The sequence below is a fragment of the Dunckerocampus dactyliophorus genome, chromosome 6 (genome assembly GCF_027744805.1).
Source record: "Dunckerocampus dactyliophorus isolate RoL2022-P2 chromosome 6, RoL_Ddac_1.1, whole genome shotgun sequence".
In the NCBI taxonomy this organism is placed as follows: domain Eukaryota; kingdom Metazoa; phylum Chordata; class Actinopteri; order Syngnathiformes; family Syngnathidae; genus Dunckerocampus; species Dunckerocampus dactyliophorus.
The window spans coordinates 25,734,707-25,762,442 of NC_072824.1; the positions used below are offsets into that span (position 1 = coordinate 25,734,707).

The 27,736-nt window shown below is 39.5% G+C and overlaps 1 protein-coding gene across 5 annotated transcripts; it reads right to left on the bottom strand.

Annotated features, from left to right (window-relative positions):
- Positions 1–141: 141 nt before the first annotated feature.
- Positions 142–26,599, bottom strand: galnt7 (UDP-N-acetyl-alpha-D-galactosamine: polypeptide N-acetylgalactosaminyltransferase 7). Of its 5 annotated transcripts, none has more exons than XR_008570627.1 (16): positions 26,327–26,599; positions 23,396–23,504; positions 22,774–23,086; positions 20,436–20,602; positions 19,567–19,697; positions 19,346–19,425; positions 17,136–17,318; positions 11,733–11,850; positions 11,529–11,651; positions 11,184–11,299; positions 9,611–9,713; positions 9,428–9,526; positions 7,453–7,581; positions 5,434–5,464; positions 3,357–3,465; positions 142–2,110 (listed from the first exon to the last, which is right to left on the bottom strand). XR_008570627.1 is itself a non-coding variant. In XM_054778341.1 (15 exons), exons 1-15 carry the CDS (start codon positions 26,447–26,449, stop codon positions 2,004–2,006), a joined length of 1,881 nt encoding a protein of 626 aa, XP_054634316.1. In that variant the 5' UTR covers positions 26,450–26,599; the 3' UTR covers positions 156–2,003. The 5 variants fall into 5 exon arrangements, 3 of the variants coding, with proteins under 3 accessions (XP_054634316.1, XP_054634315.1, XP_054634314.1); XR_008570626.1 differs by having other exon boundaries at positions 144–2,110; positions 3,366–3,465; XM_054778341.1 differs by lacking the exons at positions 3,357–3,465; positions 17,136–17,318 and adding an exon at positions 17,495–17,626 and having other exon boundaries at positions 156–2,110.
- Positions 26,600–27,736: the final 1,137 nt, after the last annotated feature.

Genomic DNA, 27,736 nt, shown 5'->3' on the forward strand with positions numbered 1-27,736 from the left:
TAGCCGCTAGTCTCTGTGTCACTCACAACGCCTCAAGCCACTGCAACGGGACAGACGGAAGAGTGGATACTACTGGCTCTCAATTTCGCGACGAAGACTCCACATCGTTTGTTGGCAGCATTTTTTACCTGAGGACTGGAGCACAAGTCTTGTGCTGGAAGGACAGAAATCGCATTAGCTCCTATGGGCAAATCAATGCACCTAGGAAAGAAGTTAATGTTTTAAATCATCAAAATACGGCATGATATCAATGTACTTGTTATTGCATGATCACATCATGTTTTTTTTTTTTTTTTTTTTTTTTTTAGAGGGCTTCATAGTCATAATACACTAGGCACCTCCCATTAAGTGCAACGTTCGCTGGCTCATACTAACTCGTTTACTGTCGTTAGAACCCACAAAAAAGGGAAAGAAATATACGTTCGTGTTTCACATGAGGATTGTGGATGATGGGCAAAATTCCCCCCAAAAAAGTTTTCCTTTTTTTTTTTTTCCCTTTAAGATCCGTTTCTCAACAGGTCTTAACATTTTGATCAGGAGTGTATTTACACATGCATGCACATAATAATAACTGATGTATTTTGAATTGTTATAACCGATTATATATATATATATATATATATATACACATACATTATTACTACATTATTATTACGAGGTAGAAAGGACAGGACAGGTTGCAAAAACAAAACAAATCAGGTACAAATCAGGTCTTTAATTTCATCTGCTCTCATAAATTACATATTTACAATACAATTCAAGGATTTTAACACAATGCATTTCGATTAATGTTGGAAAGTCATTCATTCAAATTGTAAAGTACATGTATTTTATCCAATAATCAATTAACCCTGAAAACTACACGCACACACACAAAAATAAAGTTGTGTATTTCTTGACGGTATAATTTGCCCCCCACCCTAGAATACTGTTTGTAACCCCTGCGATTTGCACATATGCACAAATATATATTATTAGTGACATCTTCACATTCAATGGCACCTTGAACTGCTGATGTTTGTGAGAAAGTTATTCATCTCAATTTGAGTTTACATGTTGCCCACATGACATTCCATAAATGAACGTTGCGTTAGTCTCGCAACATTTTTTCTTAAATCATCACTGTTGTTGCTGAATTGCTTTCACCCTTAACATAAATATAGAGGAGGAACAGGTGACTATGATTGAAATGGGATGACTATTTTTGGTATTTGTCACACACACACAACAACCCCCCGCCCCCAAAACTATACACTACACATCAAGTCTTGTTGCATTGACTTTGTGTTTTGAACCCAATATAAGACACTATTTTTTTCCCCTAGAAAAACAGTCGGAAAAAGATGGGGCTCATCTTATAATGGGGGTCTGGTGGTTTATTCATGCATACCAACAGGCCACCAGTGCGCACGTCTTGGACCTGATTTGATGTAGTCAATTATGTACGCACATTTTTAAAATGCCTTTAAAGAAAAGACCTTGGTACCACCAAAACACCACTTTATATGTATTTTTATCCAAATAGTAATTGACAATTTTGATTTCGTTCAAAAACGTACGGCGTCATCTGATCAATATGGTGCCGCAAAATGCACTATACAGTACATCGCCCTACCCTCACTTTAAAGCAGCGGAGCTCCTCTTTGCATAAAAGGTCGACATTCCACTTAATCGGCCAGACTGAGACAAAAAGCCCAATGTGCTATTTCACAAGCAGCCTGTCAATGTTCATGTCCAAATATTTCATCAAATTCAAGGCTGTTCTTATCAAATGCAACAAATATTGTTTCCTTACACTGTAGTCAGTTTGAGCCTAACCACATTGTCTGACCTGTAATGACCACGATTATGCATTTTGACCGGATAACTGTGTAGCTTTTGTTGATTTGTGTCATTCATGGACATTAAATATTCACTTGAGCCATTTTACCAGCCAGACCACCCACAGGTTTGCAAATATTTCAAGTCAATTCATGTCAAGCAGGAACGTAGTTAACTAGTCTTCATACAGCCACAATGTTGTTCATTTCCCACCTTTGAGTGGTTTTACTTCCGTCACAGTCGGATATGAACACTTTGTGAAGGAGGTCCGAGCGATCCAAACACTTGCCTGCAGAAAAAACAATGAGCATGAGGATGAATGTACACATTATCAGCAATAGATAATGCATTACTGCTTTTCTTCATGAAAAAACACCATGCTTTTTTGTCATGAAATACTTTCTAATATCTAATCTAATCTGCCTTGAAAACTGTGTCTGTAAGTAATGTGCAGCTATGATGACATCATACCTGTGTGGATTGAGAAACGTCCTACTTCAAACAGCAGTGTTGTTAAATTAACGCACTAATTATGCCTACAGCCGCTGCGTCAGCCACCGACTAACTAAATACACACGTGTGATTTTCAGTCTATTTTAATTCATTTAAGAGTGCTAAAAAGAGGTTTTGGTGTTAAAATACGGCTGTTTGATACATTTCTACACCCCGCAAGGTGCCCAGGTGTCAAGTCGGGTATTAAAAGTGAGAACATTCTGACATGTATTAAACTGGTAAGGTTTTATTTATTCATATACTTGAATACAATAAATTACTTATTTCAGCTTCTGTAGCTTTAGTTTGTCTCATTGTTGTTATAAACATTGCACACTCCCTCTGGCTTAGTCTTCTTCTCTTGTGATTTTACTGTTGTTAGGAGCACCGCCATGACAAAAGTCTCTGATGATAATTCAACGATGAATACTGGTTAATATGACTTATCGTCCAGTGTGACTTATACAGTGTTCCCTCTTTTAACGTGGGGGTTAGGTACCAAAAAATACCAGTGATAAGTGAAATCTGTGTAGTAGAAGTTAATTTTTTTTTTGTTATATATGTTTTTTGATTCATTATACAGTATATTTTTTTGTTTACAAGATGTTTTTTCATTTATTATATATGTTTTTTTGTTTACAGAATGACATACAGCAAGACTGGAATAGAATAGAAGTGATGGGACAAGTAAACACACATGATCAATGTGAACACAGGCCAGCGGGGGCCAGGAGAGAGAGGGGGAATCGAACCAAAGTCCATCACGGTACAAATACTGTAGTCTTTGAGGCAATTCATGCTACAGTATAATCCATTGGACTGTGAATGCTGCTTTTCAATGCACGACAGCATCATGAAATAGAAGGCCATTTTAAAAGATTATTAAATAATTATAAATGCCATTAAATAATACAAATATTTGTTAATCACATAACAATATTAAATACATGCAATTAAATGATTAAAAAGGCCATGAAACATACTTCTAACATACTTTAGAGGGAAATTCTACAGACAAATTCATGGTTGTGCTATGGGCTCACCAGTCTCACCCATAGTGGCGAATCTGTACATGGAAGAGATGGAGAAACAGGCTCTCACATCCTTCTCAGGGACAAAACCAAGGCACTGGTTTAGATACGTGGATGACACCTTTGTCATAATCAAAAAACAAGAAATTCAGTCTTTCACAGATCACATCAATGCGGTGGACACCAATATCAAATTTACTCGCGAGGACACTAAAGAAAACCAACTAGCCTTCTTAGACTGCAAGGTAATTATAGGAAAGGACAGACAGCTACTTACAGAGGTCTTTAGAAAGGCCACACACACTGACCAATACCTGCTTTTTGAATCAAACCATCCACTACAACATAAACTAGGGGTTATTAGGACCCTCCAACATAGAGCGGAACAAATACCAACTAGTGCTGAGGGAAAGAAAAAGGAGACACAACATGTCCAGAGAGCGCTCTCAACCTGTGGGTACCCACGGTGGGCTTTTAACAAATGTCAAAAGAAGAGAGTAGGGAAAGAAACCCAAAAGCCCACAGAAGCTAAAAGGAGAGGAGTGGTAGTCCCTTATGTAGCGGGGGTCTCCGAAAAACTCCAGAGGATCTTATGGCAACACAAAATTCCTACCTATTTCAAACCAGTAAATACCCTGAGACAAAAATTAGTGCATCCTAAAGACAAGGCTCCAAACCAGAAACAGAGCAATGTGGTCTATTCCATCCACTGTAAAGATGAGGAATGCAAAGAGCACTACATTGGGGAAACTAAGCAAATGCTCCAAAAAAGGCTTTATCAACATCGCAGGGACAATGCTAGTGGTCCTCAATCAGCAGTACATCTACACCTGAAAGCTACCAATCACTCTTTTCAGGACAGCGAGGTAAAGATTTTGGCCAAAGAAAACAGATGGTTTGAAAGAGGAGTAAAGGAAGCTATTTTTGTCAAACAACAGAACCCATCATTGAATCGGAATGGTGGTTTGAGGTTCAATTTGGACCCTGTGTTCAGCAGGTTACTGAGACCAAAACCCACAGCTCTTAGTCTTGCAAATGAGGTGAAGGCAGGGCCGAGCCAGAACAATAGATGCTAACAAGCCAGTATCAGAGTCGTTCATACCCAATTCAGGGAGCGACACTTCCCTTTTATCGTAGGTGTGAATAACAGGATAGGATTATACCACTGTAAAGATGAGGAATGCAGGCTTAGTGTAACGAACCAATAGGAGGAGGGTGTTGGCACACCAATTCCGCCCACTCTTACTGTATTTAAGGCCTAAGCTACCAGCACTTATTAGTTTGCTGACGAAGCTCTTCGGATGAGGAGCGAAACGTCCGACACCTTCTACACAGAAGTACAGATGACGTCTCAAGAAGCCTTTTCCTCCATGAAACATACTGTTGAACTTGATTATGAAATGCATAATGAGTAAATATTTTCAGCGTAACTATTTAATATTCCATTCCATTCCATTTTCCTCCGCTTATCCGGATCCGGGTCGCGGGGGCAGCAGTCTCAGTAGGGGAGCCCAGACTTCCCGGTCCCCGACCTCCAGCGTGTCCTAGGTCTTTCCCGGGGCCTTCTCCCGGCTGGGCATGCCCGAAACACCTCACCAGGGAGGCGTCCGGGAGGCATCCGGACTAGATGCCCGAGCCACCTCAGCTGGCTCCTCTCGATGTGAAGGAGCAGCGGCTCTACTCTGAGCTCCTCTCGGATAACCGAGCTCCTCACCCTGTCATATTTAATATTATACTTCACAATTGTAGTTGGGACGCTTCCCTGGTGAGGTGGACATGCCCAACCAAGAAGACCTAGACCTAGACCTAGCACACGCTGGAGCCATTACATCTCACAGCTAGCCTGGGAACACCTCGGTCCCGCAAGTGTAACTGAGAGCGCAAACCGGATAACCCCGAAGAAAACGAATGGATGAACTATCACATATTATTACAAGTTGTTACATGTTTGAATGAGTTCATATTTAAATGATGACCTTGTATCTATTGAATTGTGGCAGCTAAAAAGCCAGACATACTGTACGAGGCATCACATTGTGTTTGAATGATCATGTTGCTTGATTAAACACAGAAGCGTAGAAATAGTTACCTGTGGTTACATGAGTGAAGCGATGGAGATCCTGTATGGATAGTGAAAGAGGGGAGATCAAGTCAAAACATGTTAAAGCACCATCTGAAAGCTAATAATTACTCCTTCTAGTGGTAAAGGTATTATTCCTCTCCTGCAAACACTCACTGAACAAGCAGCTTCATTTACTCTTATCCAGTGGTAAAGAAAAGTATATTTTCACATCTACAATAACCATCAAAGCCTTTACATTGAAACCAAGATCATCCACGTCTTATGGCGAGGGTTGATTATCTTCAGTAGAAGAAGTCGCCATCTCGTCACAAATTACATGCATGCATTCTCCACAAATACAGTGTGTCCTAATTTACATGATACATTTTTAGGGCCGGTTTAACTGTGACTTCGACCGGCATACGAGTCTTTGTATGGCATAAATCGGTCAAGTAAAATCAGACTTAGGATCAATAATGTTTGCCATGATTTTGTCTTCGTATGCTCGTGTTCGTTTGCATTTGGATGGATGTCTGCAAAGGAAAAGTTAAAGCAGGCGGTGAAACATGACACCGCTGTCCCACTGGTGGAAAAAAGCTCCACATCAACCAATCAGTGCATTACAGGTCATTTGGTTGCTGAGGGTGAGTAGGGAGGGTAAGTAAACACTGCCATCATGTGGACAACTGATATGGAGAAACATGTCATGACTCAGGCTGCACAGTGGCCTCGTGGTTAGCATGTTGTCCACATAGTCAGGTTAATTGCTGACTCTAAATATACCATAGGTATGAATGTGAGTGTGAATGGTTGTTTGTCTGCAGGCATATGTGCCCTGTGATTGGCTGGCAACCAGTCCAGGTTGTACCCCACCTCTCGCCCAAAGTCAGCTGGGACAGGCTCCAGCATACCCCCTGTGACCCTCATGAGGACAAGCGGCAAAGAGAATGAATGAATAACTGAATGTCATGACTCTTCCCCTTGGCTGCCCTTCTTGTTTCTTGATATTATATGCATCTACGCTGAGTTGGACAAAAATATCTTTTTTGGAATGGGACACATTATTTGTTTTTGTACATTGTTAGTCAATTTTAACTGCATGAAGCCTCGCCTGGCTTTGGAGGGGAAAAAATTCAAATTCACGACATTTAACTTTCGCGTTTTCCCTGCACTGTTTTTGGGTGATTTGGGGCCCCTTCGTCAAAATGAAAGAATAACTCGTCAATCATACATGTGAGGTTGTACCGAAAGAAAGGAAACCAATCAAAAGCAGGATAAATGTTTTTTAAGGTGAATTATAAAAACACAAAAGTAAGCAAAAGCTGAAAATTCTACGCTTTGCCCTGGAAGTTTAATGTGTAATTCAAGGTATTCCTAGATGGGTTAGCAGCTGGGAAGGCCCTCGCATCCCTGTATGCCATATTGTGTAGCAACTTCCAGTATTGGCACTTTTTTTTCATAATTTGGCTGATCCTGTAACTTGTACCATGTTTTTTTTTCCTACACTGGCAGCCACGAGAGGGGGCTCTAGGCTTGTGAGCCAGTATCTGTTACTCCTATCAGTCCTGTACCACTGAAAGTGTACAATGTAAACATCAACTTATGAAGACAACTGAGAAAGATGGAACACAAATGCCCCCCCACCCCAAAAAAATCATATTCTGCAGATTGCAAGCTGCAAATAAACTAGTTATGTTATGTTGTTTAGGCTATAGTTGTCTGAATAACTGTTACGTTAACATACCACGCCTATTTAGCCTGGTGTTCTCCATTCTATTATTACTATAACTTGCCTTAGTCTGTCCTTGGTCTCTGATTTTATAAAATACATTTCCCCCCCAAAATGTGACTTATAGTCCAATGCGACTTACATATGATTTTTTCTTCTTCATTGTGCATTTTAGGCTGGTGCGACTCAATACTCTGGAGCGACTTCCAGTCCAGAAAATACGGTAAGGTGGAAGTGGTCTCATTTATTACAGAAAAGTGTCGACATGTGATGTTGTGTTCTACACTGATGTCAGTTCCTGTGTGCTTGTGTTTCACCTTGAAATACTTCCACTCTGCGTACTGCTTGTTGTCACAATGTGTGATGATGACAGCTGAACTGTCAACTCCTCTGGTCAGACACTGATCATACTGCATGAGCTGGTTGGCCTCGTTGATACGGAACAACTACACACACACACACACAAATACAATGGACCAATGGACAATTTTAAGAAACAGCTCAAACATGACCAGCCCCCTCAGCTCTTTCAATGAGTCTGCTCTTACCAATATAGGCAGGGCTCTAAACTGCGACAAAAATTTGAGACTATCTACTTGCGCATGTGAGACCAGTTCATTTGTTTGGCTTTTTAAAAGTCAGATTAACATACCTCGATTATGCAATTGTAAACTAGGTCTCTCTCTTGCGTGTGTGCTACTGGAGCGGAGCCGGCGTTGTAACCCGGAATTAATTGTGGCCAAGTGCAGGTCATGATTGCGTAGAAATTGCTAAATCTTCTCTGTATGCACATTGCTAGTAGCTGTTCAAGGTAATATGTGTCCATGTGCGACGGATGTAACTTTAGCTATGATCTAAATTGAACATGAATGTGGAGAAAAACAGACAACTATGTCTTCCATTAGTGACTATTAAAGACAAAAGTACAGTACGTATGAATGGAGGAAGCTGAATGGTCGTACTTTGCGATGTAAAAGTAGCCATCACACTGCGGCGACATGTATTGTTTCTGTGGAAATTGCTAGCCATCCAAGTCTAGATGCGTCATAAATTGAATTGAGGGTAACGGTTGTGTCTGGCAGGTAACTGTTTGTTACCAACATAGTTCTCGGCACAATGTAGCTCATAGAATTTCTTCTCATGGACATTTGCAGAGACACGGAGACACGGTTGTTTATTGCTTTCTTGTAAATTGTCTGAGTTTCTTGAATAACGCTTTTAAATAAAATGTATTATTATTATTATTATTATTATCAGGAATCAGGAAATGTATGAATGAATTACAATTTCAAAAAAATATAATATTACCGTACTCTCCATTTTGTATGTAGTCAAGTACTGTACACAGTCATCCCTCACTAAATTGTGGTTTGAACATCGCACCCTCGCTCTATTGCGTTTTTAAAAAAATTAATTGATTAATTAATAACCACTGTTTTGTGGTTGAATACGGTTTATTAGTGTAGTGTATTAATAGCATAATATGCATATTTAAGCGATATGTACTTATTTCTGGCCTAAATTAAGCATTTTCAAGCATAAAATGGCTAAATGCTAAAACTCAACTCCTGCAACGTCACTTCTTGTCTATTTACCGTGACACACACGAGCAGAAGTTTTATTTACGTCTTAAATGGCTTATTTACTCTTTTTACATCTACTATATTGGCTAATGTGAGTGTTATGCCTTTTGAAGCCCCTAATACAATACACTGATGACACACGAGCCACTGCAGGAAGTACGCTATCCAGAAAAAAACAACAAGGACCTGCTAAATGTGAGTCTATGTTATCTTATTTATGTTTAATGTCTTATTTTCTTAGATCATAGCTACTATATTGGGTAATACAAATGCAAAGGTGGCTATATGGGTGTTATTTCATGTCTAGCGGGCTCTAATAATGTTTAAAACCATATTTAGAAGATTTTAAACAGGTTTTCTATGACATAACTACAGAAATATTCAATGTATTAATATTGAAACCAACTTCACGGAAATTCACTTATCATGGTCGGGTCGGGAACCAATTAACCGCGATAAACGAGGGACGACTGTATTTAATTCTTACTTAGCTTATCTTGACCAACACTGGATTGGTGTGACTTCTAAAAACCAGCGTGAAGAATATTTTATGTATACATTTTTTAAGGATTTGGTCGCTGGCGGACAAAATTTGGACACTGCTGGATTAAAAGTTGTAAAAGCTATCTCCTGCATCTCAAGAGTGTGATGTTTTGTCCATAGCAAATGTTGACGCTATAGCTTTAATAAGAAAAAATACTCTCTTTACCTGATTGCCACCCATCCTGTGACACGGCCCAGTTTCCACATTTCCTCCATTTGTGTGTCCCATACTGTCAATACAGTAAGTTGTCTCCAAGCCCCGAATCTTCACACAAACATACCCGTTATACATCATAATCACTCGTTATACAGTATTTGTGTCATTTCTATACTGTATTTCTACACATACCTCTCCCCATTCCACATTTTTTGGAGGCAGGGGATAGTGTTGTGGTATGTCATAAGCTATTTCCTCCATGAACCATTTGAAGCTCTTGCATCGATGTTCTTCCCTGAAAAGATAAAGAGATGGTCAGTTAGAAGTAAATTATCTATTATTAGCAGACTGGCTGCGGGAGTTTGCATTGTTAGAAGACATGCAAGTAAATCACACATACAGTCATGGAAACCATTATTAGACCACGCTTGTTTCTTCAGTTTCTTGTTCATTTTAATGCCTGATGCAACTAAAGGTAACTTTGTTTGGACAAATACAACAATGACAACAAAAATAGCTCATAAGAGTTACATTTTTTGGCAGTCCAATGCTATAGCTATTCATGTAAGAACGATTTTGGTTATTATCAAGAAAACCATGGAAGTTGCTAGAAATCAGCTCTTAAATTCAACTCTTATGAGTTGTATTTGTTATCATCATTATGTTTGTCCAAACAAATGTACCTTTAGTTGTACCAGGCATTAACATGGATCAATAAACTGAAGAAACAAGGGTGGACTAATCATTTTCTCCATGACTGTAGTTAACAACCTTTGATAAAGATTCATACCTCAGTGCACCTAAGTGGTTCCACTTTTGACAAACCTCAGTAGCAGTTGGACAGACAATTTGTTAATAACCCAACACGTCAGTAATACGGGCAAATCATCTGATGTGTGTGTTCTATCAGAATGAGGCAGCAGACGGCAGGAAAAGGCCTCTCCTGTGACTTAATGGTACAGGGTGGTGACTTCTGCAAACACTGTAACCTAACATTAATAATGCGCACTACGTTCCTCATCACCAAAATTCGACCAGAGCTCTGCTCACGGACGAAGTGGGGGGGTAAGTCACTGCTGATGCACAACACTGCTTCAAGTCAAAAAATCCGAACTATGCACCACTAGTTGGAGCTGGCCCTCGGACCTCTATGAGCGTGCTGGAGTGTAAATTTGGATGAGGTCCTTGATGTATTGTGGGGCCAGTCCATTCAATGCCTTAAAAACAAACAATAAAATCTTAAAGTCTATTCTAAAACAAACAGGCAGCCACTGCAGGGAGGCAACAATTGGGCTGATGTGGTCCCTCTTTTTGGTTCCTGTTAAAAGCCGTGCTGCGGAGTGCTGGACTAACAGTAAGCGAGAAAGTGCATTGTGGCTTATTCCACTGTAAAGTGCATTCCAGTAGTCCAGATGTGATGAAATAAAAGCGTGCACGACTTGTTCAAAATGCTGAAAAGATAAAAAAAAGATTTCATTTTGGATAAAAGCGGAAGATGATAAAAACAAATTTTACAACGGTGTTGTTAATCATGCTTAAAATCACTGTTGATCGCTGTTCTCCAATTCACTACTTCTTGACTCTGCATGCTAAACATCCTGGCAACTGTAGTTCTTCAACCATGAAACAGCATGATTAATTAACTAATAGAATTTTTGATAAACCGAGTTCGAGTCAAGCCGCGAAGTAGCGAGGGATTGCTGAATATGTAAACAAAGGGAGCAATTCCATTTTTATGTGATTATGTGTGTTCAAGCTTTAATACCTGAAGCGTTTCAGCTGGCTGATGTCCCCGTAGGCAAGGGTTAGCGTTTCAGGGCGACTGGCGTAGAAGTAGTCCTTGTATTCATCCCACCATACCTCCACCACGCGAACGTAATTCTGCACACATGCACACACACACTTACAGTATGTGAATAGAGATTTTTTTTTTTTAACTGTACTGGTGTGGATGACCAAATTGTGCGTGTCGGCGTAGCCATAGCCTAATTGTATCTCTTAGAAAGACTGATGGATGTAAAACATTTGTACTGGCCCTCAACAATGTTGAACAAGAGATAGAAATTCACAAACAATAAAAATAGTCCTATGAAAGTGCGTGCTTTTATACCTTCAGCGTAGGTGAGGAACCAACATGTGCAGGTGGAGGATTGCCTTGCCATCCTTGAAGTCTGTATATATGACCAACACGAGAGCAGGGAACAAAGAGCAGTTTGCCACCACACTGCCAAATCTACAATGAAAATAATATTTGATTACATGACCAAGTTAAACAAGTCAAGTTTAACAACTGCACAAAGTCACACAATCCTACCTTGTATGAGATTTCAAAATTTTCTCCTCCCCATATCTGCAATCCTGGATCGTATAGACCAAGCTCAAAGAAAAAGTCACGTTCTATAGCAAAGAGACCCCCTGCCATGGCGGGAGACCTATGCATTGACAGGCACATTATTATTATCAATTCCTCCAATATTATACACTCTTTTGGAGGGGTTCATTTCAGATGGACAGAAAAACAAAAGTAGTGCAACAACAAGCAAATCACTGACAATGTATTATGAATGGGAAGTGAACGCCATGGTAGCTTGCGCCATCATTCAATAAGCTTCTTTTGTAGGCACAAAACGAACTTGCATGTATGGTGAGACCCGTCTGCACTGATTTAAATTGACCAACATAACAACATAACAACATCATCTTTGTTCAATTTCAAATATCTCAACGGATTAATTATTTTTTTTCTTTTTTAAATCATCTTATGTCCGCCAGAGAAAAGTGCAAAAACAAAAACAAAAACATTATTTAACACAGTGGCAGAACATTTTAGGACTTTTTTGCTTTTATACTGTTTTCACCACAACAGATTTGAAACAAACTACAGAATTAAGATGTGGTGGACGTGTGGACGTTCAGCTTTAATTTGATGATTAATAGCTCTATCAGTCTGGAGCCCATGGACATCACCATCATTTCTGCCAGACTGTCTCCGCGTCTTTGCTAAGTAAAAGTCAAGCATGCTTTACTGAGTTGAGCTCATCACCTTTAAAAGTCTTGTTTTTGTAGTATTTTCAAAAAGCTTCTGACATTATGTGGATTTTCTGACTACTCTTCTTGGCAGAATTTGTAGAGTTCATTTAAACTGGTTGCTTTCCTTTTGTGTAGCTGAGGTGGAATCGAGGTTGTATTTGGAGTGTTTATGTATAATTCGGAGCAGAAAACCCCAAATGAACTCAAACGTGGGCAGCCAATTTTTGTTGTTCAAAAACACTGAAGATGTAGTTTTATGCACATGACTGAGTTTATGTCATCTTTGGCCCATTACTATCTGTTGGGTCAAATTTGGCTTATTTGACAATATATTGGTAAATATATTGTCATCACGGGCCGCATGATGGCCTAGTGGTTAGCATGTTGGCCACACAGTCAGGAGATTGGGAAGATCTCTGTGTGGTGTTTGCATTTTCTCCCTGTGTGTGCGTAGGTTTTCTCCGTGTACTCCGGTGTCCTCCAACATTCCAAAAACATGCATGTTAGGTTAATTGGCGACTCTTTTGTCCATAGATATGAATGTGAGTGTGAATGGTTGTTTGTCTATATGTGCCCTGCGATTGGCTGGCAACCAGTCCAGGGTGTACCCCGCCTCTCGCCCGAAGTCAGCTGGGATAGGCTCCAGCATACCCGTGACCCTAGTGAGGATAAGCAGCATAGAAGATGGATGGATGGATAAAAACATCACATGACTGGACAATTATGATGCTCAAAGTGCATGTCTTTCAAATCTCTGTTACAAATATGATGCAAAAATGACTGTTTGATACCGATACGACATACATCATATGAAGCTAGAATTCTATGATAATCAATTTTAGCTGTCGTACCTCATGTTACTGTGAAACAACTTTTCGAAAGTCCCAATTGGCTGAACTGAAATGAAATGCTGTAGGGATAATGTGAAATTACAGGAAAAGTGGGAATTTTTGGAATGGGGAAAATTGTTTGTCTGAATGTTTTGATGCTGGAATGGTTTGAATGAGTTGAGAAATGTGGAAAAATTAGATTCATTCCTATGGGAATTTTTCGACCGGAAAATGTGCATTGTAGATGTCATTAGCCTCAAGGGGAAGGTTTTTGGAAATTCGTGGAAAATTCAATGTTTTGAATGATAGAAATATTTTGCTGTTGGAATGTTTGAATAGCTTGAAAAATGTGGAAGTTGTAGGAATTCTCAAGATCAAAGGAAATTTGTGACATGGAAAACGGGACATTTGGGGATTTTTGGGATGTAGAAAACAGCCTGAATATTTTGAATGAGTTGAAGGTTTGGACATTGGAATGGTTTGAATGGGACGTCTCGGAAAGTGGGTATTTTGGGGGTGTGGACAATTGTTAGTCTGAGTGTCCTAATTGAGGTGATTTAATGTTTTGATTTTGCAATGGTTTGAATTTGTAGGACAATGTGGAACGTGTAAAAAATGTCCATTTATTTTTAATGACGTATGTCGTGGAAAATGTGCATTTCTTTGGTAATGTGTCAAAAGCTAGTCGTTATGTCCCAAATGAGCTGAGCATTTTGATGTCTGAGTGGTTTGAGAAATGTGGAAGTAGTTGAGCGTCAAAAAAACAGAGCAGAATAAGAGTAATACATTTTACATTAAATTTAGCTGTAGAATATCATGTTGTTGTACACATGCTCTTCAGCATTCACATAATTATGTCAAATTTCCAAACGCTATTGAGCGCCTAAAAATGTACTTATTGTGCATTTAACAATGAAATGGTAAACACCATTTTTTTTAATTAAATGTCTTACACTGAAGCTGAAAGCCGACACTTCACACATCTAAATTTCATTTCTAATCTCCTCCGATGTAGTTGTGTATAAAAGCAAAAAATTCTGTGCATCCGGAAAGTATTAAGAGCACTTTGCCTTTTCCACATTCTGTTATGTTACGGCCTTATTCCAAAATGGAATACATTAATTTTGGTGGTGATCGTTTCCCCAGTTTGAGGTTTTCTTCCAAGAAGTCTCCGCACATTGCTGCATTCATCCTTGCTTCTATCCTGACTAGTCTCACAATTTGTGCTGCTGATAAACATCCCTATATCATCATGTTGCTACCACCACGCTTCACTGTAAGGATGCTATTTGACAGGTGATGAGCGGTGCACCGAAGAGTTAAATCTTTCTCTCATCAGAACAGAGAATTTTGTTTGCCATGTTCTGAGAGAGTCCTTCAGGTGCCTTCAGGTGCAAACTCCAGATAAACTGCCATGTCTATGACGTGGCTTCCGTCTGGCCACTCTAACATCCAGGCGTGATTGCTGCAGAGATGGTTATTCTTCTGGAAGGTTCTCTTTTCTCCACAGAGGAACATTGGCGCTCTGACAGAGTGACCATCAGGTTCTTGGTCACCTTCCTGACTAAAGCCCATCGTTAGAACACAAGAAAGAGTCCTGGTGGTTCCGAACTTGCATTCACGGATAACAGAGGCCACTGCGCTCATTGGGTACCCTTCCTCAGGTTTGTACCTTTATACAATTCCTTTGACTTCATGCTTAGTTTATGCTTAGACGTGCACTGTCAACTGTGGGACCGTATATCCTTCTGTGCAATGAACCTGTAGAGACATCTCAAAGATGATCAGTGGAAACAGGATGCACCTGTGCTTTGTTTTGAGCGTCATAGCAAGGCGTGTGAATATTTAGGTATGTGGGATTTTTTGGAAGTTTAAAAAAATATATTATACAGTATAACAATGTAAAAAAAAAAGAAAAAAGAAAAAATACTTTCCAGACGCACAGTACAAAAATACTTTCCAGACGCACAGTACAAGAGATTCTCTCTATTCAGATTGAGGCTGACTGCATTTACAAAAACGCACTTAAAAGATTTAACTTAAAGGAAAACTGCACTTTTTTGGAATTTTGCCCATTATCCACAATCCTTCAGCGAGACGAGAACACACGTCTTTTCCTTTTCTGTGCGTTCTAGATAGCCGCCTCGTGCTGGCAGTTTTTCACTAAGAATGCACGTAATCAGGATTCACCTATTCGGCCTACGATGATCTCTTAAAAAAACTCAAAAACCACCAACAATGCTCCATTTATATGCCATGATCTGCATATTAACCAAGCTATAGAAACGTTGTTAATGTGGGAGCTAACCAGTGTTGCCACAGTTACCTTGAAAAAGTAATCTGATTAGTGATTACTCCTTTAAAAAGTTAGATTACAAATTACTTTATTAGTTATATTTACAGCTGCCAACACCACTCCACATTGCCTCAACAGAAAAATTTAATTGTTTATGCTTATGGGCATAATCGCCGGGCAAATTTTATTTATCGTGCTATTAAGTTATTTATTGTCGCCAGTCCGTTTTTTTCTGAACAAGAAATCTCGTCACATTTTAATCTTGTGACACAAGATTTCGTAAAACCCCTACTCATTACTGAGAAAAGTGGTCATTTTAGAGTAACGCATTACTTAAGGCTTTATCGGCATCACTGGAGCTACCACAGAGGAAATACTTTACTGGCGTAGTGACACGGCTAAATCGACTGTGTATATACGTAGCTGTGATATCAAGCACTATCCATGTAACAAATTCAATATCATGGTGACTCGATGGACAGTTAGTCTGTCTGGTCCAGCTTTTCCTGTTGATTCTGGGTAGGTGGAAAAAAGTTTGTACCACTGCAAGGTTTGCTAGCGCTAACAATTCTACGTTGTAATAAAGTCTCTTGGAGCAGTGTCCTCCTTGCCAGATACACAAGTCTTTTCATCGATGGTAACGTTGTGTGCCACTCTGTGCGGCAGAAACACTAAATTTCTGTCAGCATGGTTTGGCAAGCTCCACATTTACACCACCACGTCATGCCGGTCCTGACTCTCTTGGTAGCTCATCCTCCGTATATTCAATATAAGGTTCTGGATCCTATTTGTCCCAAAGTTGGCGGCGGCTCTCACAAAGTCTGCCATAATTAGTGGCAGCAAACACAGAACATGCTGTGCTCTCTGTGCTGTTGTTATGGAAGGAGGTAGCGTTAGCGATAGCAATGTGTAACCCGCCCTGCTTCACATTGCCCGCTCCGGGGCTCAAACACAGAACCTTCGCAATGGGACACAAGAGCGCTGACCACACAGCCAAAAGCCTGGACTGTCGACCGCGTGTTCAGCGCAGCTCTTAAGGCAGAGGGAATGAGGTTATACCAACGTACACTTGCGCAGCCACACAGGCTGGCATCCGTTACAAATGCACCCAGGAGAGAAGTTCTGGTAATGCTTAAAATAACCAAAATATTGTAAGTTATATGCCATCATGAATGTGCCTTTTACTAATCGGTTACAGCATGTATATAAAACGTTTTTGGAGGTTTTTGTAGTTTTTTTTAGAGGGCTTTATAGGTGGAACACGCATATGAATGCACATAAAAAGGCAAAATTCCAGGAAAAAGCAGTTTTCCTTTAACTTGCACAAAATAGTGTATACAGCCATGGAGTGAAAAAGAACATGCTAGTTCATACATGCTTGAGGATACATGCTGTGTTTGAGCTCAGATAGCAGAGCTATTAATACTCCAACATACTTTCTTTATCACAATCGATAACATTGAACCTCAAATGATATTTCCACGAGGGTAATTTTGAGTAGTAATTGTCTTCATGATCTACTTGTTTTTTTCCCCAGACAAGTATTAAAACGATTCAGTACCTATATGGCTCAGTACGAGTTTTTCTTTGTTTTTTTTCTCTGTCGTTCAGAGGAACTCTTTTCCACAGCATGCTCCAATCCCACGCTCCTCTAGCAAAGCCGTCTTCATCTCCTCCACCCTGTGGCTCAATGGTGAACTTCTCACCATGGATGGAGTCAATCAGAGGAACAGTACACACCGTTCTTTCACAGTTGGTGTGAGAGCAGAGAAACAGCCATGCATTCAAGACGCACAAAAACAGGTGGCAGGCATACACAGACAGGTTGTCAGAGGTAAAAATAAAGAGGGTAGAAGGATGGGACATGGAGACACAAACAGACAAGAATGAACGTTAACATGCCATCTGCAATGGGTGTACCTATAGGGCTCAGTGGTATGTTTTCTTTCTGCCTTCTCTCTCGGGCTTAGCGGTACTCTCTTCCAGAGCAGACTCCAGTCCCATGCTCCTCTAGCCAGGCCATCCTCATCTCCACCTTGTTGGGGCTCCATACTATACGTATTACCATCTATATAGTCTATGAGCGGTACTGTACATACTGTCCTACAAACACAGACACAAGCCTGTCGGCACGTTTCATACTTGTAGTACAGATTCAAATTGTGGCCCATTTGAATTCACGAGTTTGCACATTCATTTGAATGCCATGTTGAAATAATACAGAAATACACCATAAAGGCTATCTGTTTTCAGCAGAATACATGAAATATTTCAGGTGGTTTTATTAGTTGCATATGGTGCACATTTCTAAATGGAATGTGATTACTGGTTAACAATTATGGCGACAATTAGACACTATTATGGGTGTAATTGTACGCCATCACTGTTTGGTACATGCTACTGTAAACAGCTTTAATGTTGTTTTTTTTTAATGAAAACTGCTAGCATGTAATTCTCCAATAAATAACACTTCTCCATTTTTTTTTCCAACAAAGGAAATAATATATAGTTATATACAGTATATTTTAGAATGTTTCTTTTCAAGAAAGTGCAACGATGCAGGCAAGTGCAACAGTACTCTTTACTTAAGGGTCCCCAACAACTAACCAGAACTACGTTCCTCTTCACCAAAGTCTGACCAGAAGTGGGCTCACGGGACCAAGTGGAGGGTAAATCGCTGCTGATGGGCATGTCATACGACTTCATGTAAAAAAAAATCCAAACTATCCCTTTAAATACACTTGTATGCTTCACTGCTCTACCATTTTGTTGCATTTAGCTGGTTTCAAGTTCAGCCTGTACAGTACAGATAAATAGCATGGCTGTCAAATGATTAATAACTTTAATCACATTAATCAGTTTTTAAATTAATGAATCATGATTAATCACCATTAGCAACTACTGTATGTCTGAAATATGGCCTTTTTTACTGTATTTAATGAACACAAAAATAAATGACATAACAGCTCCAAATGAACCAGGAGCAATATGTTTTAACAAGGATACAAAAACGCTACAGCCGAACGGTGCCAGGACAAAGCACGGTCAGAAGTGAATACGCGTGAGTCACTAAATAATTGACTGTGTCCAACCTAGTAGATTGATCATTAAAATTCAAACAAAATTTTAACTTTGAGAGTGTTTAAAAATGTGAGAAAATGTTAATGCCTGTCTGAGAAAAGTGTATTGTGAGAGGTTTTACAGCCTTAAAACATATATAATAACTGTAAACAAATAAAGTAGGCTACTTCGCGGATTTCCCTCATTGCGGGCTATTTTGGGAACCTATCCACCACGATAAACGAGAGAACACTGTATTTTAAATTGGGAGGGGCGCGAAAACATTTCTGTCCCCCAGTGGGGGCATGACAGAAAATAAAAAATTGAGAACCACTGTTGTAGAGCAACTCACCAATGAATGTGCACTTTTTTCTCCGTTTTTTTTTGTCTATTTCTAAATGTTATTGTCTTGTTACATGTTCAAAATAAATGTTATCAAATCAATGCTCAAACTCTGACTCTCCGACACAGAGGAAGTCTGCTGTAATCGATGCACAACTCAACTCGCACTAACACTGGCCACAGACTGACTGCGACCCATTCAAGTACACTTCACATCTTCTGTGATGAGCAGCATTTCTAACCTAGCAAGACTCATGCAGAACGTCATTTTTTGCAAAACATTCTTAATTAAAATGGTGCAGAAATTACGGAAACCATCAATCTTTGGCTCTTTTTCACACATTTACATTCGCTTATCAGCATTCTTACCTGTCCTCTGAAATAGGAGCAACCAGTGGAGCATACCAGTTGATTCCAACTTCACAGTGAGCATCCAGGTAGATTAGCACCTAAAACACAAACACATTCATGTTTCCATTTATTCGGAACAGCTAATCAGGAAGAAACTAAACATATGCAGCCCTACAAAGTGCCAGGTTAATCCAGTAATGAACGTAACTGTACTTTGAGCGGTATGTACAGTATAGTACCTGTCCCTTAGTGGCCTTCTTGGCTCCAATACTTCGTGCCTGGATAAGGCCCTCTCTCTTCTCATTTCTGAAGAGCTTTACAAGTCCGTTCCATTGCTTGATGTACATTTCCAAACGTTCCTTCAGATGGACTTCACAAAGAGGAAATGTAATTGTCATTGTGCAGCGGTTACAAAACCACAAATCGAGCGGAGGGGCACGTGATCTTTGTAACTAAACAGGTGAAGTGCCATCCGAAATCTAATCAATTCTTAGACAAGTGCACACAAAAAAATTTAATCTTATGAGATTTGGCATAGTGCTGTTGCACAACAGATTAACAAAATATCTATCTACAATTTATTGACTTTTAATGATTTGTTTGTTGAGACAAAATGTTTAAAATACACATGACACTTTCTATAATTTACATTTGCATGTTGCTGTGTTGTGTGATGCATCCAGTTGCATCACAGTAAAAGAAGCGTAATGTGTTTATTCATTACATGAGCTGTGTGTGACCTGACATTAGTTTGAGGGAAGAGATGCTGCCTATATCGGTACCAGTAATGAAGTGCTGGACAATATTGGATATCGGCAAAAAGCCAATATTAATATTATTAAGCAAAGTTATTTTTTTAACATGTACGTTTGTATGGTTGTTTGACAATGGTAAGAGTTTGAGCCCTGTCACGTACCCATCCCCCTAGCACACAGAAACAAAGTTACTATAACACCTATTCTTCATGTTTCCTCCAATTTCATTGACATTATCCTGTTTGCAGTGTGTACAGTATGCAGTAATGACATAAAACGCACTAAAAATGCACTTGTTCATTTTTATGATTATTATGATATTGTATGATGAGCTCTGAGAAAAGCCAACCCACCTTTGTTGCTAAAGTCATCTATCATGACAATCTCAGCCAGGTACCTCCTGGGAGTCCTCTTGATGACGCTGTGGATGGTTCTCATCAGGGTTGACCAGCCTTCATTATGGAAGACGATCACCACACTGGAGGTCAGCAGTCTTTCATCATAATGCCAGTACTTGCACCTGCATTAGTAGCAAACAATCACAATCTTATTCATTCATGCACATTATTACTGTAGATATCACATATTTACATTTGAATATACGTAGAGTTTTAAAAAATCCCATAAATTTTAAACTTTGTGTGTTTTTTTTCCTTGCACCCCTGTGTTATTTACGACTATAAACAGTTCTTAATGCCTACAGACAGCTTGTATGGAACACTCACCTGCTGTGTGTGAAAGCTTCCTACTTTTTTTATTGATAAGGTCACTTCCATTAGAGCTCTGATCTCACCACCTGCTTATGAACCTCATGTCTTTGTTCCCCACTTTGGCTCTTGATAGGTTTGAACCGGTGTCTCTTGCCATTTCTGCAGAAAATTGTTGGTCATTTAAAGCCCCCAGGTTCTCCAAGTGATGCTGTCTGACCATGTCTTTTTAAGGACTTTTTCCCCTCTGTAGACCAATCTGTACTGGCAGTCATTGATTACTCAGGTGTGGTCCCTGAATATTTTAAACATGCAGTGGTTCAACGTCCAAAAACATGCTCCAGACCCCACAGTTCTTGCCTACTATAGCCAATCTCCAAATGACCCTTTATTTCTAAAATCCTTGAGAAGACCGTTTACAGTCAATTACTGGCCTTTCTGGAAGAGCACAATATTCTCGAGGTTTTACAATCTGTTGACTGCATTGTACTTGTGCTTTTTAGACTTAACCGCAGCTTTTGATACAATGGCCCATGAGATGATGATGTTTCGTTTAGAGGAGTTGGGTGGGCATCACAGGTACAGCACTGGAGTGGTTCAGGTCTTATTTGGCACATTGTTCTGTGTGACACTGTATCCTCCTTGGATCCTTTTTTGTGTGGGGTTCCTCAGGGCTCAGTTTTAGGCCCTCTTCTCTTTTCCCTCTATCTGCTCCCACTTGACTCTATACACTAGGTTCTCTACTTACGAACATCTGATTTGTGAACATTCGGAGATACGAACGCAAGCTGACTGGTCTATATTTTCATGTATTTTGCCTTGTAGCAACTCCATATTTATACTGCTACATACTTGACCAGTAGAGGGCACTGTGACACTGCTAATGGGACCAACAGGAGAGGATAAATTGTAGTTGTACAATACAACCCAGCAGAGCTGGTAAATAAAGTTATAAAGAGTGACTAGGCCTGCTTATTCTACACCACCCACAGAACACTAACTCTTTTACAAGAGTCTAACGACGACGACGATTTCTCCTTTTTTCAATAACTCCTCCTCCTCCACCACTACCACCGACGACGTATGCTTGGCCACTCCTCTTCAAAGGTAATTAACATTTATCATTACGTATTATTATATCGCTTTTATTATTATTGTTTTTTTTCATTAATTATCCTCGTTTAATATTACTACTACATCCAAACTCATATTACATACATACGCATATATGTATATACGTATGTATACACTTACATGTAGTACCTATATAATTGGTAAATTACATTTGGTTCGACTTACGAACAAATCGACTTGCGAACGGTCGTCTGGAACCAATTGTGTTTCGTAAGTTGGGAACCGAGTGGACTGAGGAAGCATGGCCTTTTATGGCATTTCATTTTCATTTCATTCTGCTTGATGTCAGTCTTGAAAGAAAGAACACTCATTCCATCCACTGTCTTTATGATATAAAAAGGCCCGGATGGCTCTGAATTTTTTAATGTTCAGTGAAAATAAGTGCCTGTCTGTGGTGGCACATCTTAAAACCCCAAACCGTAGAAGTTAAAATGGAGTCAGAGCTAAAGTTGGACAGTCAGATTAGGGCTGTCGTGAAAGCAAACTTTTTCTTAATTGAGGCTGCTGGCCAAAATAAAGCCAATTCTTTTGTGCAAGCACTTTGAAACAGTAATCCATGCATTTGTCACCTCTCGGCTGGATTACTGTAATGCACTTCACGTGGGTGTTAGCGGGATGTCCACCGCACGTCTTCAGTTGATGCGCAACGCTGCTGCATGTCTTAACTGGCACCCGTAAGCATGAACACATTTCCTTAATTTTAGCTTCACTCCACTTGTTCATTTTAATTAGTGGATCTAATATTGATTGGATTAATTGGATTTTAGTAAATATATATATTTTATTATATATCTAGATTCTAGATATATAATCTATAGATTTTAATAGTAATATAAAATTGTGTACTCACTCTTTGTGGCGTATATCACTGATTGTCCTGTCCAGTGATATCATGTCACTGGCAACCATGTTGAAGCCAAACTCTTTGATGGTTGCCTGGATGGTGTCTTTGTATTCTGGACCTAGGACTAAGGACTTGGCCCCCTCTCCTGGGCCATTAGGGACCCCTTGAGGTTCAGGTTCTTTCGGTTCAAAGTTTCCCAAAACACCGTTTTTGAGGACTGGGGCATTGTAATTGTGTGAGTTGGGCCGGAATGTTACATACTGCTGCTGGATCACCTCATGCTGGTTCACCTGATGTTTGGGGTTGCGGTTGCCCTCTCCTGGAGATTAAACCAAACACAAAAGTTGTCAAATTATAATAGTCAAATGTTCAAGTACCAAATCAATGGCCACTCAATATTTAATCCAGTACCACAATAAAAGCATAGACAATAAAAACACAAACCACACAAACTAGTGTGGTTTGTGTCCTGAGGGCAGCAAAGAGAATTCACCTTTTAAAATATGACCTGACAATGCTAAAATAGGTCAAATATTTTCCTCTTTTCTTACAATTCGTTGGCCACAAAACGCTGACAGATGCCTTTGATTTGACTCCTCATAAACACAGTAGCTCTCATACATCTCACCATGTTTCAGTCTGATAGAGTTGAGGTCCACTTCCACACCTTCCACATGAGGCCAGGGTAAAACTGGCTTAAACTGATCTCGGGCTCCTTTGTTCAGCAAACCATCATCCTGCATTGGGAGGATATCACATGCAGAATTAGGCAATAGATAGAGACATACAATTATTAATTTGATGATGATGCAGTCAACACTGCCATCCACACAGCCCTTTCTCACCTACAGGGCCAGGACACATACGTCAGAATGCTATTTATAGACTATAGCTCCGCTTTTAATAGAGTCAGCCCCCACAAACTCACAAATAAGCTCCTCACACTTGGCCTGTCTCCCTCCCTCTGTAACTGGGTGTTTAACTTTCTCACAGGCAGACCCCAGTCAGTCAGAGTCCACAACCGCACATCCAGCTCAAGAATTGTGAGCACTGGGACCCCACAGGGGTGTGTGCTGAGTCCACTCCTCTACACGCTCTTCACCTACGATTGCGTGGCCTCCCAGAACAACACCAGCATCATTAAATTTGCGGATGACACTACAGTCATCGGACTGATCACTGGTGGTGTTGAAACATCATACAGAAGAGAGGTGGCGGACCTCATAGCTTGGTGTCGTGATAACAATCTCCTTCTCAATACAGATAAGACTAAAGAGATGATCATCGACCCAAGAACAAGGGAAAAGGAGCCGCATAGACCCCTGTTTATTGATGAGACTGAGGTGGAGAGGGTGAAAACCTTCAAGTTCCTTGGCACACACATCAGCAAGGACCTCACCTGGTCTCACAACACCCAACAAATTCTGAAGAAGTCCCAAAGGAGACTGTACTTCCTGAGAAGACTGAGGAAATTTGGCATGTCCACCACAATCCTGAGTTGCTTCTACAGATGCACTATCGAAAGTGTCCTTACCGCCTCCATCACTGTTTGGTACGGTAACTGTACAACACGTGATAGGAAGGCACTCCAGCGGGTGATCAAGACCTCACAGAACATTGTTGGGGCAGCCCTCCCCTCACTGCAAGACATTTATAAATCTAGAGTCCTACGCAGAACACACAACCTCATCAAGGACAGCACACATCCACAACACTCATTATTCACACTCCTACCGTCAGGCAGACGCTACAGGAGTTTGAAGTCCAGGACCACAAGGCTGGCAAACAGCTTTTACCCACAGGCCATCAGGCTCCTCAACGAAGCACTCGCACACGCCGCACGCAACACACGCACACACTCATAGCACTTTATTTATTTATTTATTTGTATTATTTACTTGTATTAATGTCTCGTCTGTTGTTGTTGCTTAATTTATTAGTATATATGTTTATGTGTTTATGTTTCTTATGTTCTTATTCTTTCATTTGTTTTCTTTCTTTTCTTGGGAGAATGAACAGAATAAGATTTTCATTGCATGGTATAACTGCTGTTGTACTATGCACATGACAATAAAACTCTCTTGAATCTTGAATCTTGAATCTTGAATTAATGGGGTCAAAAGTTTTGAAAAGCTTGATTTAATCCACAGTGACTGAAAAGCAAAATTATGGAAAGATGGCATTATATGTCAAATTACTGTATGTGTAGGATTGATGATTTGGAACAGCCCACACGCATGAACAATGTGATTGTCATCCTTACTTCATGTCCCTAGTTTTTTTTTTTTTAATCAACAAAGTAGTCTTATTTTATTACCTTTACTAATTTTTAATCAACTTTTTATCTTTATTTGTAACATTTTTAATTTATTTCATTTCCTCAACACCACACAAGCTATTTAGTGTCATTTTGCTTATTGATATCTTTTTTTTTTCTACACCTTACTTTCTTTTCCCATAAGAAGTGAACAAATGCAAATGGCGAAACGTAATCAAAGAAAATATTCCAAGTGTCAACATGTAAAAGTTACATTGTGAATGAATTAGCAGTAACAGACATGGAGAAGGGGTTTACTGATTAAATAAGCAACGCCTTTTCCTACTCCCTTTCGCACATGTTGAATTGTGCAAATGTAACCACGTGATGTTTCCTTAATGGAACTGGTTAAGCATGTCTAAAACAAATAAACCATATCATACCGGACCACTGACTAGAGTGCAGCCAAGATTAATTTATATAGTATTGCCCCTTGAGAAGATACAGTACACTGTACTGCAATAAAAATGGTTGCTGAAGTGGGAGCGGTGCACAGTACTCACTTCTGTGATACAGTGCACATACAACTATAAATGTGCAATTTCGGGAGAAAAGCAAAGCAGATAGCACCTCTTTCCGAATGAGCTGGACGTTTTGATGTATCAATGTTTACAATCGGTTGAGAAATGTGGAATAATAGTAAAAAATTAAAATAATAAATGGATGAAAAATGGTGTCTCTCAACAGTCACACAACTGTTTCAATTCTAGTACAACATGAAGAAAGGTGCCTTGTTTCCTTATCAAATATTTCCAAAAAGAACAAATGTCAAACACTGTGTATCTGAGCATATGGATAGGATAAAATAAAGTTGTATTTCAAAATAAATACTGAAAACAATACGAGATGTACCTATTCTTATCAGCCAATATTAATGACATATTGTTCACCAATGCCCTATAGCAGTAACAAATGCCGTGTGAAACAAGTTATTGACGCAGACTGGTACGACGTCATTTACGGATATGGTTCCTGGCAATATACTGTACATACGACTGGTTAACAGCAATGCAACTCAACAAAGATGCTGATTGTGTATATATTCTTATATATTATATTACATAGAAGAAACGTAACAATTATTTGTACCAAATATACCAAAGTATTAAAGTATTGCACTCATGGAGCAATGACTAACTAAACCAATGTGAAATGGAATGATCCTACAGTAATACATTTTCATGTGACACATCCGTAAAATTATGATTTGTCATTGAATTGAATGTTCATTGATGAACTCACCTGCACTCCAAAACGGTTCTCGTCGTTGAGTTTGTTCGTAAGAGAAGACCACAGCAGCACTAACACAAAAAACGTCAGAATGACAAGGAAACTCCTGAATATAAATCCCAATTTAAGTCTCATTTTATTTTACGAGGTAGTCCTCCCTACACATCCAGGAAGCGAACAAGCCACATCTCACGTTTGTTTGGTTGTTTAAATCCAAGACGCTACATATTGCATAAGCTAACTTCCACACACATGCATGTAACAAAGTGTAATACGCCATGGCGCTGAAAGTCCGCCATGATGGTAAGCACTTGAGCTGGGAGGGGCTAGGCGCACAACCGTGTACAACTATTGCCTTGCGGTATTGAAAATGTATGGATGGATGGATGGATGGATGTGTGTGTGTACGAATCCATTATACTGCAGAAATGCCAATAAAAAACCTGAGCAGCAGTATGAAAAAAAAACTATTCCTTCTTTATTTTACTTTTACACATACTTGTTTTGAAAAATGACAAATCTGGTCTTTTGGGCCGTCTATTATAGCAATTAATCGCTAAGCAGTGCGCCAAGGACATCCTCACAGTGCAGTTTCTGGAGCCTGCTTACCATCATGACGGCCAATCCCGCCCGTGGCGCACTACGGAAGTGTGAGCTTAATGCTCTTCCTTTCTATCTAGCGTCTTTGGTTGTCACTACTCGATCCATACCGGAAACACGTCCGTTATGCGCATGTGCGATTTCAATGTCACTTCCTTCACTTCTTATTCGCTTCATCCCAAGCAAATATTTGTGTCTGTTTTTTTCAGTGCTAAAAAAAAACCTTTAAAAAAATGTATACAACCAGGAAAGGAGGGCTTATGGTTTCTCAATTCCGCGCCATGGACATGATATTAGAAAACAAAGATCGATTATATTGTAATTTCTTTTACTTTTTTTTTCTTTCTGAGCCAGACTCGAGGGGCGGGGGAGTAGTGTATGAGTTGTGGGAAGTGTCTTTGGTATAGTAGTGTGTGTGTGTGTTTTTCTGTTTCCTCTGAATTGGGAAATGTGTTACTTGGAATTATTATAATTTATTTTTTTGGCCAATATGTCTTGTTTCGTTTTGGACAATTAAAAAATAAGGTCATCAATGCAAACATATACTAAATTTCAAAACCTGCACTGTTTGTGAATCAGTTAAATAACAAAGTCTTTTTGTCCAGTCCGATATTTTATCATTGTATTTTCCAAGTTCATTTCTGTAGTATTGTCTCTTTTTGAGATATAAAAATATTTGCTGAAATGTGAGGGGTGTACCAATGGTACCGTGTGAATTTCCTATACTGTATATCTACAAGTTTTCCGCCTAATTGACTATAATATGTACAAAGTAGGATACTTCCAACTTTCCAATTGTCAGAAATGCAGCACAGTACTTGA

Coding starts and splice junctions, on each gene's coding strand:
- galnt7 (XM_054778340.1), bottom strand. CDS start 26,449: ATGAGACTTAAATTGGGATTTATATTCAGGAGTTTCCTTGTCATTCTG. Junction 19,426..19,566: donor AGAAGGCCACTAAGGGACAG/GTACTATACTGT, acceptor TTTGTGTTTTAG/GTGCTAATCTACCTGGATGC. Junction 9,714..11,183: donor AGCCAGCTGAAACGCTTCAG/GTATTAAAGCTT, acceptor TTATCTTTTCAG/GGAAGAACATCGATGCAAGA.